The 15995-nt window shown below is 52.2% G+C and overlaps 8 protein-coding genes across 8 annotated transcripts; 4 read left to right on the forward strand and 4 right to left on the reverse strand.

Annotated features, from left to right (window-relative positions):
* Positions 1-974: 974 nt before the first annotated feature.
* On the reverse strand, positions 975-1982 carry LTS14_002109 (uncharacterized protein; the record flags this gene model as incomplete). Its single annotated transcript, XM_064834816.1, has 1 exon — positions 975-1982. One exon carries the CDS (start codon positions 1980-1982, stop codon positions 975-977), a length of 1008 nt encoding a protein of 335 aa, XP_064697687.1.
* A 408-nt stretch (positions 1983-2390) lies between these two features.
* LTS14_002110 (uncharacterized protein) lies at positions 2391-2670 on the reverse strand (the record flags this gene model as incomplete). Its single annotated transcript, XM_064834817.1, has 2 exons — positions 2391-2533; positions 2592-2670. 2 exons carry the CDS (start codon positions 2668-2670, stop codon positions 2391-2393), a joined length of 222 nt encoding a protein of 73 aa, XP_064697688.1.
* Positions 2671-3254: 584 nt separating this feature from the next.
* Positions 3255-4501, reverse strand: LTS14_002111 (uncharacterized protein; the record flags this gene model as incomplete). The annotated part of the gene is made up of 2 exons (XM_064834818.1): positions 3255-4310; positions 4358-4501. The coding sequence occupies 2 exons, from the start codon at positions 4499-4501 to the stop codon at positions 3255-3257; spliced, it is 1200 nt and encodes a 399-aa protein (XP_064697689.1).
* A 486-nt stretch (positions 4502-4987) lies between these two features.
* On the forward strand, positions 4988-6363 carry LTS14_002112 (uncharacterized protein; the record flags this gene model as incomplete). The annotated part of the gene is made up of 3 exons (XM_064834819.1): positions 4988-4996; positions 5044-5219; positions 5274-6363. The coding sequence occupies 3 exons, from the start codon at positions 4988-4990 to the stop codon at positions 6361-6363; spliced, it is 1275 nt and encodes a 424-aa protein (XP_064697690.1).
* A 512-nt stretch (positions 6364-6875) lies between these two features.
* Positions 6876-9524, forward strand: LTS14_002113 (uncharacterized protein; the record flags this gene model as incomplete). The annotated part of the gene is made up of 2 exons (XM_064834820.1): positions 6876-8994; positions 9049-9524. 2 exons carry the CDS (start codon positions 6876-6878, stop codon positions 9522-9524), a joined length of 2595 nt encoding a protein of 864 aa, XP_064697691.1.
* Positions 9525-9930: 406 nt separating this feature from the next.
* Positions 9931-11619, forward strand: LTS14_002114 (uncharacterized protein; the record flags this gene model as incomplete). Its single annotated transcript, XM_064834821.1, has 1 exon — positions 9931-11619. The coding sequence occupies one exon, from the start codon at positions 9931-9933 to the stop codon at positions 11617-11619; it is 1689 nt and encodes a 562-aa protein (XP_064697692.1).
* Positions 11620-12193: 574 nt separating this feature from the next.
* LTS14_002115 (uncharacterized protein) lies at positions 12194-13098 on the forward strand (the record flags this gene model as incomplete). The annotated part of the gene is made up of 3 exons (XM_064834822.1): positions 12194-12446; positions 12505-12612; positions 12677-13098. The coding sequence occupies 3 exons, from the start codon at positions 12194-12196 to the stop codon at positions 13096-13098; spliced, it is 783 nt and encodes a 260-aa protein (XP_064697693.1).
* A 569-nt stretch (positions 13099-13667) lies between these two features.
* LTS14_002116 (uncharacterized protein) lies at positions 13668-14861 on the reverse strand (the record flags this gene model as incomplete). Its single annotated transcript, XM_064834823.1, has 1 exon — positions 13668-14861. One exon carries the CDS (start codon positions 14859-14861, stop codon positions 13668-13670), a length of 1194 nt encoding a protein of 397 aa, XP_064697694.1.
* Positions 14862-15995: the final 1134 nt, after the last annotated feature.

Below are 15995 nucleotides of genomic sequence, written 5' to 3' on the forward strand. Positions count from 1 at the left end.
CTGTAGCTGAGATAATGCAGCTTGTCACTATCGCGGTGGCAGTGCCGGCTGTAGACTGTGTGCTTTGGCACGGCTACCGTCGGTCAGTACGAGCATCGATGCGAAGCCACGAAATAATCATACCAGACCATCTCCGAGCACTCGAGTCTCAGGAACACATCCACAACAATCGGCGGATGCGGTCGAAGTCACTGTCTCCGCATACGACGTGCAGCTTTCGTCAAAAGCTGGTAGCTTCATCAGTGTAGTTGTACACAGCTGCCCAGGACCACCCGGGTTGATGCAGGTAGAGTAGACTGCTTTTGACGCTGCCCTGGTTGCCATCAGTATCTCGCGCATGACATATATGGTTACATACGTACACGTGACTCCAACTAAACATCAGACGGACAAATAGATGTACTGGGAGCATCTTGGAGATAGTATATGCTTGATCTTGACTTCGTGCAGCAGGTGGTGATATGCTTCTACTGTTGTACCGGGGCAACATCAAGTAGTGACAACGTTGACGATCGTAATGATAGCACCTGTCGATTGGCTTTGGATCTGATTTGGTTGGTGTGAGGTATGCTTACTGAAAGTGAGGCATTTGCGACTCATACTCGCGGTATAGTGAATCTTATGTAAGTCGTCTATCGGATCGCGGTGACCTCCTTGCTTGTGAAATCCCTTGATCGAACCAGCCGTTCTCGCTGCGACCCTCGTAACGTATTTATCAATGAGACCAAGCGACATGAGCGGTCTTACGCTGGTCCTATAATCATGCGGCTGTTATCGTGTGGTTTGCTACACAGCGACTGCTGACAGGAGTGCCACCTGCTCAATCCACTGGACGCCTGATCGCGTCAGCCGCGTACGGCGACCCGCTAGGTGAAGCGGCCTAGCTCACCTGCGAGCCAGCACTTCCCAGCACACTACACCGCCCTCAAGGCGATAGCATCTGCTCGTGCGCTGATTACGACAGTCACTCCATGTCAATGGTACCTGTCTTCACTGCCGGCCGGAGGGTAGTATCCTCCGCCATACTCGAGACTGCATCCCTCAAACACATCCTCTCGAACCAGCGTGAAAGGGCTGAACCAACCGCTCTTATAGATCTTGACCACAAAGGTAGCCTGAAAGCTCTGGTTCAGGAAGTTCGGCCTATGTCCTTCCTCGAAGGGCGCACTCAGTGGGAAGAAAGTGCCCTTGGGGGCCGTAGCGGTGACAGTTAGCTTTTGGAAGAAGTTCTGGATGCTCAGCTCGAACTTTCGCTCTTCCCATTTCGTCTCATAGCTCAAGAAGGGGCTGAGGCCAGCTAGGCGAACGGCGAATGGTGGCCTGAAGTCGATGTTCAAATCCCCACTGCGGTACCCGAGCAGAAACGCTTCCATCCCTAGAATTTTGCCGCCAGCGCAGCAGAACGCCCTGTCACCTTTCCGAGCTTGCAGCCACATGTGTGCGGCAGGAAAGCTTTGCGCCCAGTTCTTCTCCTGATGCACAATGGCTTTTCCAGAACGATCCTCGGGCGGTAGGTCGTAGCTGGGCAAGCTCATCTCGAAGTCGCAGTCAGATGCTAATGATTGCACATGCCAATGCAAAGGTAATGGAAGGTTGACAAGAAGTGCTTCTGGCGTGTTCGTGTGAGCAGACCATGGCGTCCTCGAAGTCGTTTTGCCACGGAAAGTGAACTCGGGACAGTTGAGGTCGTACTCGGTCGTGGAGTCGGCATCCCATCTAGCGTATCCTATGCCAGGTACCTCGAGTCCAAAAGCAAAAGTTTGTTTGTCGTAAGTGACCATGTGCATCTCCTTCGCCCAAATCTCCTTTTGGTATGTCTTCGAGACATCCTTGGGCACGTAGGTCAAGGAGACCATGTACGGGTTCTTCTTTGCGCCTTTGACCTCACATATTATGATCGCGAGTTTCGCTCCAGAGGGGAGGTCGAACTTGCTGTAGTAACCTTCAAACACTGACCCCGAGTGTGGAGCATGGTGTTCCATTTCACAGTCCGATGGGTCTGGTGACCAAAAGGTAGACGAGATGATAACCTACCTCTAGACTTTGGTGCAATTCACTGTATTCTTAGTGCTATGTTGTGTACCCTTTCATTTCCTGATTGTCAATGTATATATGTCGCAATTATGATGAGGGTGAAGGACGCTACGGTGGGCTGCATGATTCGTTCGACCACGTGCCCTCAGCCGTTTCACTTCCATCACATTCACGTTCACGATCCTCTTGCAACGCGACAGTCACCCGCCCAACATCATCATTGAGATAGTGTCGAGGGTGGCCGGCCAAGGTTTGGCCAGTATCAGTAAGGTCGAAATCGCCAAGGACATGCATAAGCACGGTCATTTGAGCTTGACAATACCGAAAGTACACCTCACCACACCAACATCGTCTCACTACTTATCATCCTTCTTCACCGGCTCACCCTTCTGCGCCTTGTTCTTGTTGTCCCCAGTATCCTTGTAGTCGCCTCCAGCAGCCTCGTACCGCCTCGCCATCTCACCAGCCTTCCAAGCACTCCATGAGCCCTTCCCGCCACCTGGGATTATGTCAATCAGACGACAAGCATAACAGCATGGTGAACGACTGGATCCTACCTTTCTCCTCGGCCTTGACCTCCTCCTTGATCTTCTCCCTCAACTCCGGATCAGTAGGCTCTCCCTTTGATGAAGGCATAATGCTACTGTGTGATGAGGTAATTGGTCGCGTGCGAGGCTTGAGAACTGCTCTTTGGCTATCGAATAGTTGAGTGCGCTGAGTCTCGAGAGGCATGCGAATGCGACCAAGGATACATCTTACGACGACGATCCCAAGCATACTCCAACTAGTGCTAGGCAATGCATGACTGGATCTGAATGGTGATGTCACTGCTACAGCTACCTTATCAAGACCCCACCTATGAAAACGGAGAGTTGTAACTGGGAGGAGCATGACATTGGTTCTGATGGTATGCAGGTACTAAACCTAAAGGTTCTGATCGACGCAAGATTTCACGCCGGCGCACAGAATCGTAGATGTGTTTTCGTCCAATCACATCTTCTTTACTCTTTCTTTAAACGATCGAGTGTTCAAAAGGTTCAACGCCAGATTGTAGCTTGCCAAAACGAAGTGAGGCTCCATCTATCCGAAGATGTTGAGCGCCCGTATCAAGAGCCTACCTCAACGACTGCTACTACTACAAAGCATCCCGGGAGCTTTGCGATCGCTATAGTCAAGCCTAGTGTAATAGAATCAGATTTTCAACGCGGTAAGGAGATACTTCAAAGCTCATCCCGTACCTTGACCTTCGTCTTATTGTCCATGCCACGCTTGACCATATTCGTGAGCACCTCGAATCCAATCTGCGCTGCTGCCATCGCAGTAGTCTCGGCACTCGTATCATAAGCGGGTGACACTTCCACGATATCCGCACCAACCACATTGAGCGCATCGATACCTCGAAGAACACGAATGAGCTCACGGGTCGTCCACCCACCAGGCTCTGGCGTACCAGTCGCTGGCGCCATGCCAGGATCAATGACATCGATATCGATCGACAAGTACACTGGTGTGTCAGTCCCGACATGATCAACGATCTTCTGCGCCACGGCAGCGGCGCCCATATCGTCAATGTCATCGCATGCGATGCGAACCCAACCCTGGGCATCGTCGTCTTCGTTGTCTTCGATACTGCTTAGTCGGGTTCGAAGACCAGCGTGCACCGATTTGTCCTTCATGATCAGAGATTCGTTGTGAGCAACCCAGAACATTGTTCCGTGGGTGAAGAAAGATTGTTCATTGGGATTGTTAGGATCTACCCAGGCGGAAGGGTATTTGGCTGGGTGCCAGGTATCCAGATGAGCGTCGAAGTGGACTACTGCTACGTTGCCGTAGATCTTGTTGAGGGCTCGCAATGTCGGTAGAGCAATGCTGTGGTCGCCTCCCAGTGTCATGAGCTTCGGCTTCTTGCGATAGGCGTTGGATGATTCTGCGTTCTCCTTCGGCGCAGTGCTGTGGGCGAGATTAGTATAGGCTTCTGTCATCTGTCGGACCGCCAGCGCATTGTCGAAAGGTGAGATTGGAATGTCGCCACAGTCGATGATCTTGGCCCATTCGCGATAAGGGTTGAGACCAGCTCGAGGATTATAGCCTCGGAAGCTCGTTTGACGAGCTGATGCTGCTCTGATAGCTCGTGGACCAAATCGGGCACCTGGCCTGTAGGTGACTGCAGTGTCGAAGGGCGCTCCTAGGATGGCGATATCGTATTCGACCTCGGGATGCTGCAGACATCTTGTGTGTGGCAGATGAGCAAATGTCGATATTCCTGAGAAGCCCCACTGCCAATACTCAGTATGATATCTTGTTGTGATGTTCTGCAACCTACATCTGTCCCCCACTTGGCATCAAGGTCTTCTTTCGTCCATCCTACGAAAGGCTCCTGCTGGGCTTCTGCTGCTTCGGCATGAACATGTGCTGAAACCAGACGGCAGAATGTTGCCACAGCTGCGTAGAGTACTGAGAACTTCATCTGGACGGTAAGAAGGAGAGCATAGGTAGCTGGGTCTTACGCTGAGGCATCTCTACCATTGTTAAGACAGCATGAGACGCTTATCGCTAATCCTGCCCGCCGTCAATCGGCGAGCAATGTGGAGTCAAACAACCATTGGAGCTCAATACGGCAGGTGCATGCGAGGGGACGAGGTCCTGTTCTCGAGCTTCTGATCGATGCCAGTCAAGCTCGATCAGTTCGAGAAGCCTGGTCTGTTTAAGAGGAGATGAGGAGTTCCGAAAGTGACGGGAATATACTGTAGAGGCTTCGAAAAGGCGAAACGGTGGTGGTTACTGTGTGATAGCATGACATCACTGTGGCTTCGAGCGCGTCTCCTTCAACGCGTAGAGTGTTTCGCGAGCACCATCTTGATCATCTCGATGCCGATGCCATAGTAGACATTCTGGTCTATCATCTTGACATAGCATTCCTCCCTGATCGCCTTCGCATCGTACTGTAGACATCATGCCCGAGGTATGTAAGTCTGCTTTATCCAGCAACATCACTAACCATCGAGGCAGATTGGTGAAGTAGCACGTATCGTGCACTACATCCACAAGCATCTCGTTGGCCGCACGATCAAGACATGTGAAGCCTTCGCAGACGATATTGTGTATGGCAAAGTCGGTTGCAGCAGCGACGCCTTTCAGAAACATGTTACTGGAAGACGGATCACTGGTGCAGCGCAACAGGGAAAGTGAGTATAGCCTTCAAGCGTTGTAGTAGAGGCTATGGTTGACCCACTCGACAGGTACTTCTACATAACATTCGACAAGTCGCCCCATGCAGTACTGCATCTCGGCATGACAGGATGGATGAAGTTCGACGCCGAAGAGACGGGCTACTATCGCAACCCAAAGGCGAAGGAGGAAGAATGGCCACCAAAATATGCCAAGTTCCTGCTGAAGTGTGAGAAGGAGACAGTCAAAGGAGAGGCACGAGAGGCTGTGCAAAGCGCGTTTGTCGATGCGAGAAGATTAGCTCGGATACGACTGGTCGATTGCGAGGCAGACAATATTCGCAACGAGACACCACTGAAAGAGAACGGCCCAGATCCCGTCCGAGACAAGGAAATCGTCACGGTCGAGTGGCTATCCGATCTCCTTAACAGGAAGAGGGTCCCTGTCAAAGCGCTGCTCCTGGATCAAGGGAACGTCTCAGGCGTTGGAAATTGGGTTTGTGACGAAGTCATGTATCAAGCCCGCCTCCACCCAGAGCAATACAGCAACACCTTCAGCAAAGCACAAACGAAGCAACTCTACGATGCTCTCATCGAAGTCTGCACGATTGCTGTAGAAACACGATCAGATAGCTCACAGTTCCCCGAGACATGGCTGATGAAATATCGATGGGATAAGGGGAAGAAGGACTCGAATGTTCTACCGAATGGTGAGAAGATCGTGCATCTGAAGGTTGGTGGGAGGACGTCGGCGATAGTGCCTAGTGTGCAGAAGAAAACGGGTGCGGTGGCCGGAGACGTTGATGAGGATGGCGAGACGAAAGTTGCGAAGGGCAGGAAGCGGAAGTCGAAGGCTGCTGATGAGGAGGATGAGGAGGACGAGGAGGATCCAGAGGAAAAGCCAGTGGTTAAGAAGGGGAGAGCGGCGAAGAGGGCGAAGGCTACGCCAGTCGACGAAGGAGAGGAAGAGGATGTGATGGCGAAGAACAAACGAGGTAAGAAGGCTCTTAAGGTCGAAGATCAAGCAGATGGAGGCGCTGAGGGAGATGATGAGTTGGTGAAGCCAGTAGCTAAGACTGGGAAGGGCAAGAAGGTCACGCCGAAGAAAGCTGAGAAGCCTGCTACGCCTGGATCTCGCAGGTCGACCAGGACGAAGAGCTGAGGTTTGGGATCTTCTGATATGGAAAGATTGTACCAATAATTCATGATTGTAGTATAGCACTTTGTAGGAGGCTCCAGCCCATCGCAGGTCTCCTGATTACATGTCTCGTCGCTGTCATCGAGAGAAGGCTCACCATGGTCGTCAAGCTCATCATTAACAGTAGGGATCACGTAACCAACTGGTCTGTCAAGTATTGTATGTTGATGTAGGTGAATATCCGGCGGAATCTTGGCATGTCAGCCCCACACGTCTCCGCGAGCCGGCGGACTTTTTGCCGGAGCTCGAGGCAGGTGTTGTCTCTGTGAGGCTTCGTTCGAGCATTCACCTAACATTCAGGCTGACCACGCCAAAGAGTTTATATATTCGCTCGCTTACAGTAGGATCGACAGGACTCTCTCTGACCTGTGATGGAGCCATAACAGCTGCACGTACGATCCTAAATCTTGTCTCGAGGACCGCTCACTTCTGAACGACTGGCGAGTCCATTTAGTTCTGCTTCTACAGCATCGACCATGGCAACCTCCCAACAGCTCCCCTCCAAGGAGCAGGCACTCTTCCGCCATGTCGTCCAGAACTACGAGAGCAAGCAGTACAAGAAGGGTCTCAAAGCAGCCGACCAGATCCTCCGCAAAAACCCCAATCATGGCGACACTCAGGCGATGAAAGCTTTGATCCTGTCTTCGCAGAACAAGAGCGAGGAGGCATTCGAGTTGTGTAAGGTGGCTTTGAAGAATGCTATGAAGTCGCAGGTGTGCTGGCACGTTTATGGTCTGCTGTATCGAGGCCAGCGGAACTATGAGGAGGCCTTGAAGGCATACCGTTTCGCTCTTCGACTCGATCCGGACTCGGCGCAGATACAACGGGACTTGGCCATGTTGCAGGTGCAGATGCGGGATTATGATGGATATGTGCAGTCGAGGCAGACGATACTACAGGCACGGCCACAGTCACGGCAGAATTGGACGGCCTTGGCAATTGGTCTGCAATTATCAGGCGATCTTGCAGGAGCGGAGGATGTGTTGCATCGCTTCGAGGAGAGCTTGAGGGAGCCACCGAACCGCAAAGATCTGGAGCATGCTGAGGCTGTTTTGTACAAGAATACTATCATTGCGGAGCGTGGCGAGTACGAGCGAGCGCTGGAACATGTTAATTCGGTCCTAAAGTCGGCATTGGACAAAACTGCTGTTATGGAGATGCAGGCCGAGTATCTGCTCAAGCTGGAGCGGAAGGAGGACGCAGTAAAGGCTTACACAAAGTTATTGAAGCGCAATCCAGAACGTCGAGACTACTATGCGGGCTTGGAGAAAGCGTCAGGGCTGGATAGAAGCAACAGCGGTGACCATGAGAAGCTTGGACAACTGTACCATGGTTGGGCAGAGCAGAGCGAAAGGACGGATGCGCCAAGACGGATACCGTTGGACTTCAAAGCAGGAGATGCATTCAAACAACATGCGGACAAGTATCTCCGACGACTGTTCAAGAAGGGCATTCCAAGTACGTTCGCGAACATCAAGCAGTTATACGCAGATCCCGAGAAGAAGGCGGCCATTCTTGAAGTGGCCGAGACCTGCTTGTCCGAGGAGACCCAATTGAACGGAGATGCAGAGAGTCATGAGACACAGACCAATGGCAGCGTCAACGGTGTACAGACGAAGAAGAGCAAGACCGATCCTGCTACTACTTGGCAGCTGAGCGTAAACTACTTCTTGGCACAGCACTATGATTACCATCTCTCGCGCGATCTGACGAAGGCACGAGAACGTATCGATCGTGCGATAGAGCTCAACCCATCGAAGACTGACTATACTTTCCACATGACTGGTGCTCGCATACATAAACACGCAGGTAATGTCGCGGAGGCCTCGAAAGCGATGAATGAAGCCCGTGAGATGGATCTTAAGGACCGCTACATCAATACCAAGTGTGCGAAGTACCAGCTCCGAAATCATCAGAACAGCGATGCGATCAGCACAATGGGTCTCTTCACTAGGAAAGAAGCTGTTGGTGGACCACTTGGAGATCTGCTTGACATGCAATGCGTATGGTTTGTTACTGAAGACGGCGAATCATATCTACGACAGAACAATCTCGCTCTAGCCCTGAAGCGTTTCAAGTCTGTCTACGACATATTCATTGCGTGGGAAGAAGATCAATTCGACTTCCATTCGTTTAGCCTGCGGAAAGGGATGATCCGGACCTACGTCGATATGATCCGTTGGGAAGACAGATTACGCGAGCACCCATTCTTCACTCGAGCTGCGCTGTCTGCCATTAGGATCTACTGTCTTCTCTTCGACCGACCGGCTCTGGCCAAGAAAGGTGCACAACTGAATGGCGAGAGTGCTGAGAATGCGGCGGAGCGGAAAAAGGCTGCGAAAAAGGCCAAGAAGGATGCCGAGAAGGCTGAAGCAGAGAGGAAACTTGCTGCTGCCAAGAAGGCGAACCCTAAAGCCGCGGACGAGGAGGAGACGGCGAAGAAGGAGGACAGGGATCCGCAGGGTACTGAGGCTTTCAAGACTGCCGGCGAGAAGCCGTTGGAGGAGGCGATGAAGTATTTGCTTCCTTTGCTTGAGCTAAGTCCGAACAATATTGATGGGCAGATTGCTGGGTTCGAGGTGTACATTCGGAGAAGTGAGAGCACCAGCTTTTGGGAATGTAGTGTACACCGGCTAACAGTTTCTGCAGGAAAGTATCTCCCAGCGCTTAAATGCCTTTTGGCCACCCGCCGCCTACAGCCCGACCACCCACAATCCCACTACCAGTCGCTTCGATTCCGTCGCGCGTTAGAAGAGGACAAGACCACTCTGGACCCTAAAGTCAACGCCGTGATCCAAGACAACTTCATCTCACAGATCGCCGACCCGGAAAAGAGTCTCGAGACGCTGAACGAGGAGTTCTTGTTCGCCCATTGGCATAGTCCTAAGCACGTCCAAGCCGGCGTCAGATTACTGGAACTGCTGCATCCAGAATTAAAGCCTGCGAAGGAGAAGGCTACGAAGCATTTGATACAAACGCTTGGAGAGAAGGGGACGACGATTGAGGATGCGGTGGAAGGGTTGAGGGTGCTGAGGGAGCTGGAGGGGAGTAAGCAGGGACGTGAGGAGTATCTGAAGAAGGCGAAGGAGAGGTGGCCTGAGGCTACTATTCTGAGGGAGATTTGAGGTGTTGTGGGTGGTTGGTTGTTAGGGGATTGGTTGTGTGTAGATGGGAGGGGGATGTATTTATGCATAGCGGGTGGATGATGAAGATGTGTAGACGTATAGCCACAAGTACTCAGATCTGATGAGTCGACGCTTTCGACTCCTCTTCATGTCATTTATGCCCGTCGTTCTTCCATAGTATCGGATTCTCATGAATGTGTTGCCCACTGCACCGCCATTTCGTGAAGCATAAATCCTCGCTCTCGTAAAGCTGGACTGTGCTCATTACAGGGCTGACTTCACCTCGATATCTGACCATCTCTAGGCTGCCGATTACTGCATCATTTGCGAGCGTCCGGGGTACATTCGACATTATGCATGTCTTCTACAAGGACGTCCTACATGAAAGATTGAGGAGTGGGTCATCATGCCCGGAAAACTAACCCAAGATGGCGAGAGGCGGATCGCCCTAAGACGCTATGCGCCCAAGACCAGGACTGGCTGCGTGACCTGCAAAATCAGACGAGTGAAGTGTGATGAGAACAAGCCTAATTGCGACCGGTGTACGAGTACGGGCCGGAAGTGCGACGGTTATGCACATTCTGAGGTCGCCGCCGCCACGGACTCGACGCAGCTAGTGCTGGGAACGCCACAGTATGCTCTGACCCTTGATAACTCTTCCGACTCCCTGGAACGGAAGTCCTTCCAATTCTTCCGCACTTGGACTGTGCCTTGTGTGTCTGGCTATTTTCAGGATCCGCTTTGGGACAGGTTGTTGCTGCAACTTAGTCAGAGTGATGGGGCTATCAAACATGCTGTTATGGCGCTTGGAGCGTTGCATGAGCAGCGACATACGCGGCTAGCTAAGGATGATGGTCTTGCTCTTAGCGTCGTGCCGCTTGGGACGGACTTTGCTATGGCTCAGTACGCGAAGGCGTTGCATGGTCTGCAGTCACTCCTTCAGTCTGAGAAGATGCCATTGGATGTTGTCATTGCATGCTGTCTAGTCTTGACGCACTTTGAGGCGATGAGGGAGAGCTTTGTACCGGCAATCGTACATCTGGAAAATGCCATCAGCATACTGCAGTCCAAGACCGCCTTCGACGCCCGAAACATCGACCCGAGTCTGGTAAGAGCTCTGATGTGCATGGACATACAGGGTGCAACGTATCTCAATTCTCGAATACCAGGTCTTTCAATGTATACGGCTGCCAGCGATAGCGTTCTACCGACCACATTGCACGACGTACAGCAAGCTCGAGATCTGGTCAATGCTTGGACTAGTAGAATGTATCACTTCATTCGAATCGACGCAGACAATCAGAAGTTCGGCGAACGGCTGGGAGATGTGCCGCTCGAAGTTTTCGCTCGATCACAGCAACTGACACAGATCTTTGCATCTCTTGATCAGTTACTTACGGACTACATGCACAAACCTACACTACGCCTCAGCACGAAAGAGCAGCACGGACTAGGCGTTCTGCGAGTCAGAGTCAAGTTCAACAAGATCCTGAGTGCTTGCAGCGTCTATGCGGAGTGCACTATGTACGATGCGTACCAGGATGACTTCGACGATATGCTGTCTATCTGCACATACATCATGAGCAGCGACGAAGCAGAAAAGCGTCTGATATCTGTATCACTCGACGAGGGGCTTGTCCATCCGCTTTTTTTTGTGGCGACCCATTGCAGAGATCACCACATTCGGCATCGAGCACTCACCGCTTTGCGACGGTTGACTCGACCGCGGACGATCTGGCATGCTGAAGCGATGTACAGAACAGCACAACTGTGCATTGAGATGGAAGAGAACCTTTGCGGCAAGACCTCTCCTTCTTACGACGACATTCCAGAATGGCAACGCATTCACAGCTCAGGCTTCGAGGGATGGCAGCTCTCCAAAGTCGAACCAAACGTCACTGCGCACTTCCGCTTTCGACCGAATGGCCCTGATGGAGAATGGATGAGTGTCACCAAACGTATCGAATGGGGCGCTGAGGTGCCGGATGGCGTCGCTGAGCTCTATGCTGATATCGAGCGGAACAACGCTCTCCAGGGTAGCGGATCGTCGATTGTCACGTTCAAATGGTGCGGTTTTCATAAGATGTTCGCCTGATGGGAGTGCTGAAACAATTGCAGGCCTTGAGAATGTACTTCTGGGACCCACGACGAGTCAAGCAAGGACGATCATCCGAACGCTGTGGATAGCCGTGTTATGAGCATTTCATGCTGCACTTCTCGTCAGTTTTAGAGCACCCTCCCTATCTCAGGCTGTGCGTGTAAATGGCTTCATCATCCATTGGACAGCGGCAGAGACAGTCAGGCCAACGGACGACGAAACCTGCTCGACAGCTGGATCAGTGTGCGTGCAAAGGTCAAGACAACGAAGACGTCGCGCAATAAAGGATATGCGGCAACAAGAGTTCATCGAGCTTCTGCGTGGCGTTTGAGAGAGTTCGGGGCTACGAAGCTTGTCGAACCCAAAGCGTGAGCTTGTTTTTCGATAGAGGTGCAGGGCCCATGCAGCTGACGGACGTTGGCTTCTACGACTTCGACTTCCCACCTATTCACAGCTCACAAGTGCTTCGGCTCCGGTGTTCTTGTAAAGAGTAGTGCAGATCCTGATTGCATACGATCATCTTTGGTTCTCAACACAATAAGTATCGACGCCATTGGAGTTACGGACTGATATGGCGGACTCCACTTACGAGTCCTCGCCGCACGAGGCAGAAGAGGAGAAGCTACTGGCCGAAGAAGTTGCCGACATATCGAGGACGGCTGCACGAAGTCCGAATGCGCGCGTCCTCTCCCGATCACTGTGGCTGTTCTCGTACCTACCTTTGCTAGGTGCTTTGGTCTATCTCGCCACTGCTTTAGGAGCGGAACGAGGGAGAGCTACCAGCTATGAGGTCGCAGGTGATGTCGATGGCATCGTACCAAGATGTAAGAGGTCTCTGTGAAATATGTACATTACAGCGGCGTATTCACGACGACACTATAGTTTCACAACAAATCGTCACGCTCCGACCAGATGCACGATACGTAGGTGATGTGACCTCGCCCACGTTCAAGGAAGACACAAAAGATCTATGGCTCTCCCTCGTGCCTAGTAAGTTCGCTCTGCCAATGTCTCCGCAGCTTCATGTGTCTTGCCTGCTGACCAGACATCTCAGGAGGCTTGGGCTTCGTTGAGATCAACAAACCAGCACAATATCCTGCTCTAGCAGCGCCGTACATGAAGTACAACAAGACAGTCTACACAACCTCAGTCACGCATCAACTGCACTGCCTATACATGATCATGCACGGCTTCAACGATCTGGCCCTCAAAGGCTCATTAAAAATGGACATGGATGCCGACGAAGGTCTGACGCGGGAAGGCGAGGATCCTGCAGACCATCTGGCTCATTGCTTCGACTATTTGCGTCAAGCGATCATGTGTCACGGAGATACTGCATTGGAGGGTCTGCAGACGACTTTCGGACCAGATGTCGGTGGAAGTGATGGGTGGAATACTCAGCATGTGTGTAAGAGGTACGATGAGGTTTATCAATGGCTGGAGGAGAAGAGGATTGATGATCGAGTATGGATATGAATGACTGGGTGAATGAATGAATGAATGAATGAATGAGATACGGTTACTCATCGTCTTACACCTGTACGAATGATGTGGGCTCGAGCCTTGGTCTATGACCCTGTACATTCATAGTCATCTTTCGCCAACACAAGGGTTGCCCACGGCCCTAAGCTCAATAAAGAAATGTCTTGACTGGTTTACGAGAAAACGAGAAAGATCCTGTACTCGGAAGACCAAGGCCGTGGAAATTCATCTTGGTGTCGCGGAAGCCTTAGCCATGACGATGTAGGTATTATTGTCAGGTGGGACTCTCTCATGCAATGTTATACATTTCTTCAATTTCCTATCTGTAAAAGCATACCCAAACTCCATACACTACACTTTGCCTATTCCTTCCGAGGCTGTGCAATGCGATGCGTCGCGCCTTTCCAAGCGCGAGAATGCTAGCAAATAACGCCACCCATTCATATATCGTTACATCGAGATTTCCGTGCGAGCACAAAGCTCAAGCTCGAATCTTTCTATCATTCAGGTATCAAGACAGTCGTGTCAGATCGATGGCGGGTTAAGACGAGCGTCTCAAACCTTTAGACGTGGCGCCTGATGTGTGGGTGTCGGAAGACAGACCTCTTGACAATCTGGTCGTTTGTGCAAGAAGTACCAGCTGCGACTTGGCGACACACATTCTGGCCGTTTGCGATGACGCAGAATTGTGTGCCGTCGGTGGAGCAGGTCATGCCGCTGTCGCTGGAGCCGCTGCTTGGAGAGCTGCTGCTAGATGTTGAGTTGGAACCAGAAGCGGGGGTGTAGCTGGACGGGGCTGGAACGGCTGCGCTGGATGCACTCATCGTCGAGTAGACGGATGGACTGGCTGCTGAAGAAGCAGGAGCCGTGGCTTCAGAGGCAGAGGCGGAAGAAGTGTTCATGCCGATCATGCCGCCACCAGAGGAAGCCGAGCTGCTTGGTGCAGAGGTGGGATAGCTGGCAGGCGCGGAAGAAGAAGCAGTAGAGGAAGCCGGAGGAGAGGAAGCCGCGGCGGAAGCGGTAGCAGGCGAGCTGTTCGAGCCAGCCGCAACCCCCTTGGTCATCGCAGCGGCGGAAGCAGCACAAGCAGTCCCCGAAGCCGAAACCACGGAAGCAGGATTGAACTTCTGAATTTCGGCGCTGCCGGGATTGGGGATGATGGGATCACTCGTCTCCTGCGTCGAACAGTCCGCGGTGGGCTGGTTGATGATGTAGGCGTTGCTGAGAGCGTTGTAGGCGGTCTTGTCGTCGCTGCCGCCGGTGACTTCGACAGGCATGCAGTTCATGTAGATCTCGCGGTTGCCAATGCGGTTGTACCACATCCAGGCTAATGTCAGATTGCCGTTTGGAGTGCCTTCGGGCAACTTGAAGGAGTAGGGGCTGATCCCACCGGAGCCGGAATCGTCCTTGATCGGGCAGCCCTCGATCACGGTAAAGAGTTTGAATTCGGACTGTGCGTTTGGCTCGGCGTCGGTGGTCATGGCCAGTTGGCACACGCCGCCACCGTGGCTTGCACTTCCGGAGAAGATCAGGTCCTGAGCAGAGCCCACTTTGATCTGGGTGCGGTTCACAACCTCATAGCCGCCTTGGCGCATTTTGCAAGGAAAGTTGGACCCCGAGCTCCCGATGGCTGCATTGTTCAGCGGACTGGTGTCTAAGCTCGAGGGAGCAAATGGGGTGGGTGTCTGGACCTTGATGTGGGCGGAAACACCACCAAGAAGGGCAAGAGAGCCGAGGAAGAAGGAAGCGGTAGACATGGCCGGTCTAGTCGTCGTCGAGAACTTCGTTTTTGGTTTGGTTTGTTTTCTTATTGTGGAACTCTGACCGGCAGAGAACGAGAGAGTGTAGTGGCTTGACTGTTACTTCGGTGATGTGGTGGATATCCTTCGCAGAAGTGGTATCCTTGGTAGAGAGTGTTAACCGAAGGGAGTAGTACAGAGAAGAGAGAGAGAAGCGCTTAGAGCAGTCTCGTGAGCTTTTACTTATACAGAGAAAGAGATGATTGTTAGGGAGGGCGAGTGAAACGCCTTGTCAGGGCTGATTGACAAGGCACAATGCATTGTGGCCCTGCTATTGTAGGCCCTCGGTGGCGTCTGAAGCAGGACAAAGAAGTCCTTTCATCCAGGACCGGGGTTTGCATTCTTGCTGTGGACATTCCTATTGGTCCCTCTGGTACGCGTGAAGAGTTTCACGAACACAAGCCTTTTGTCAAGGTATGGGGGGCGGCAGAGAGGTTGCATGGTGGGCGCAAGAGGACCATGGATCTGTGGTTCTACGGCATGCCATGGTCGCGAGGCTGCTAAGGATTTGGAGCAGGCATCGAAACAGAGATGTCACGGTATGGAGAGACGAGAGGTGTGTGAAGCAAGTCGCTGGCGTGAGAGGAGGGCAGATGAAACATGGTCCGACAGGTGGAGCGGCGCTTCGATACACCAAGTCACGTGTGTATATGTATTCGATAATCTATCGATGTCGCTGTTGTCCCTCGTCATGCTCTGAACTCTTCGATCCATGACCAGTACCTTGTCGACGGAGGATCAATGCCAATGCCAATGCCAATGCAGACGAATTCCACACTGCCGTTCCAGCTCGTCTTGAAGAGGAGTGTTTCGGGTTGTGGCCATGATGCAGACATGCCTCAGGCTTCAGCGCACGGACTGCAAGATTCCATCGCGACAGCTCTCCACACACGTCTTCCAGCGTGACGTGAAAGTCGACGGGCCACTCACACATAATGCACATTGCAAGCAAACCCCAATCACAGCCGCCAGCACCACCACTTCCTTTCAAAATATTGCTCACATTGAATTGCTCGTCATGATGTTGCGACTGCGTTGACACCGATCTTGCTGTGCGGAATCCTCGACTTTCCGTCATCCCTTCGTTGAGCA

Source organism: Recurvomyces mirabilis (genome assembly GCF_035927965.1).
Source record: "Recurvomyces mirabilis strain CCFEE 5264 chromosome Unknown scaffold_4, whole genome shotgun sequence".
NCBI classification, from domain to species: Eukaryota; Fungi; Ascomycota; class Dothideomycetes; order Mycosphaerellales; family Teratosphaeriaceae; genus Recurvomyces; species Recurvomyces mirabilis.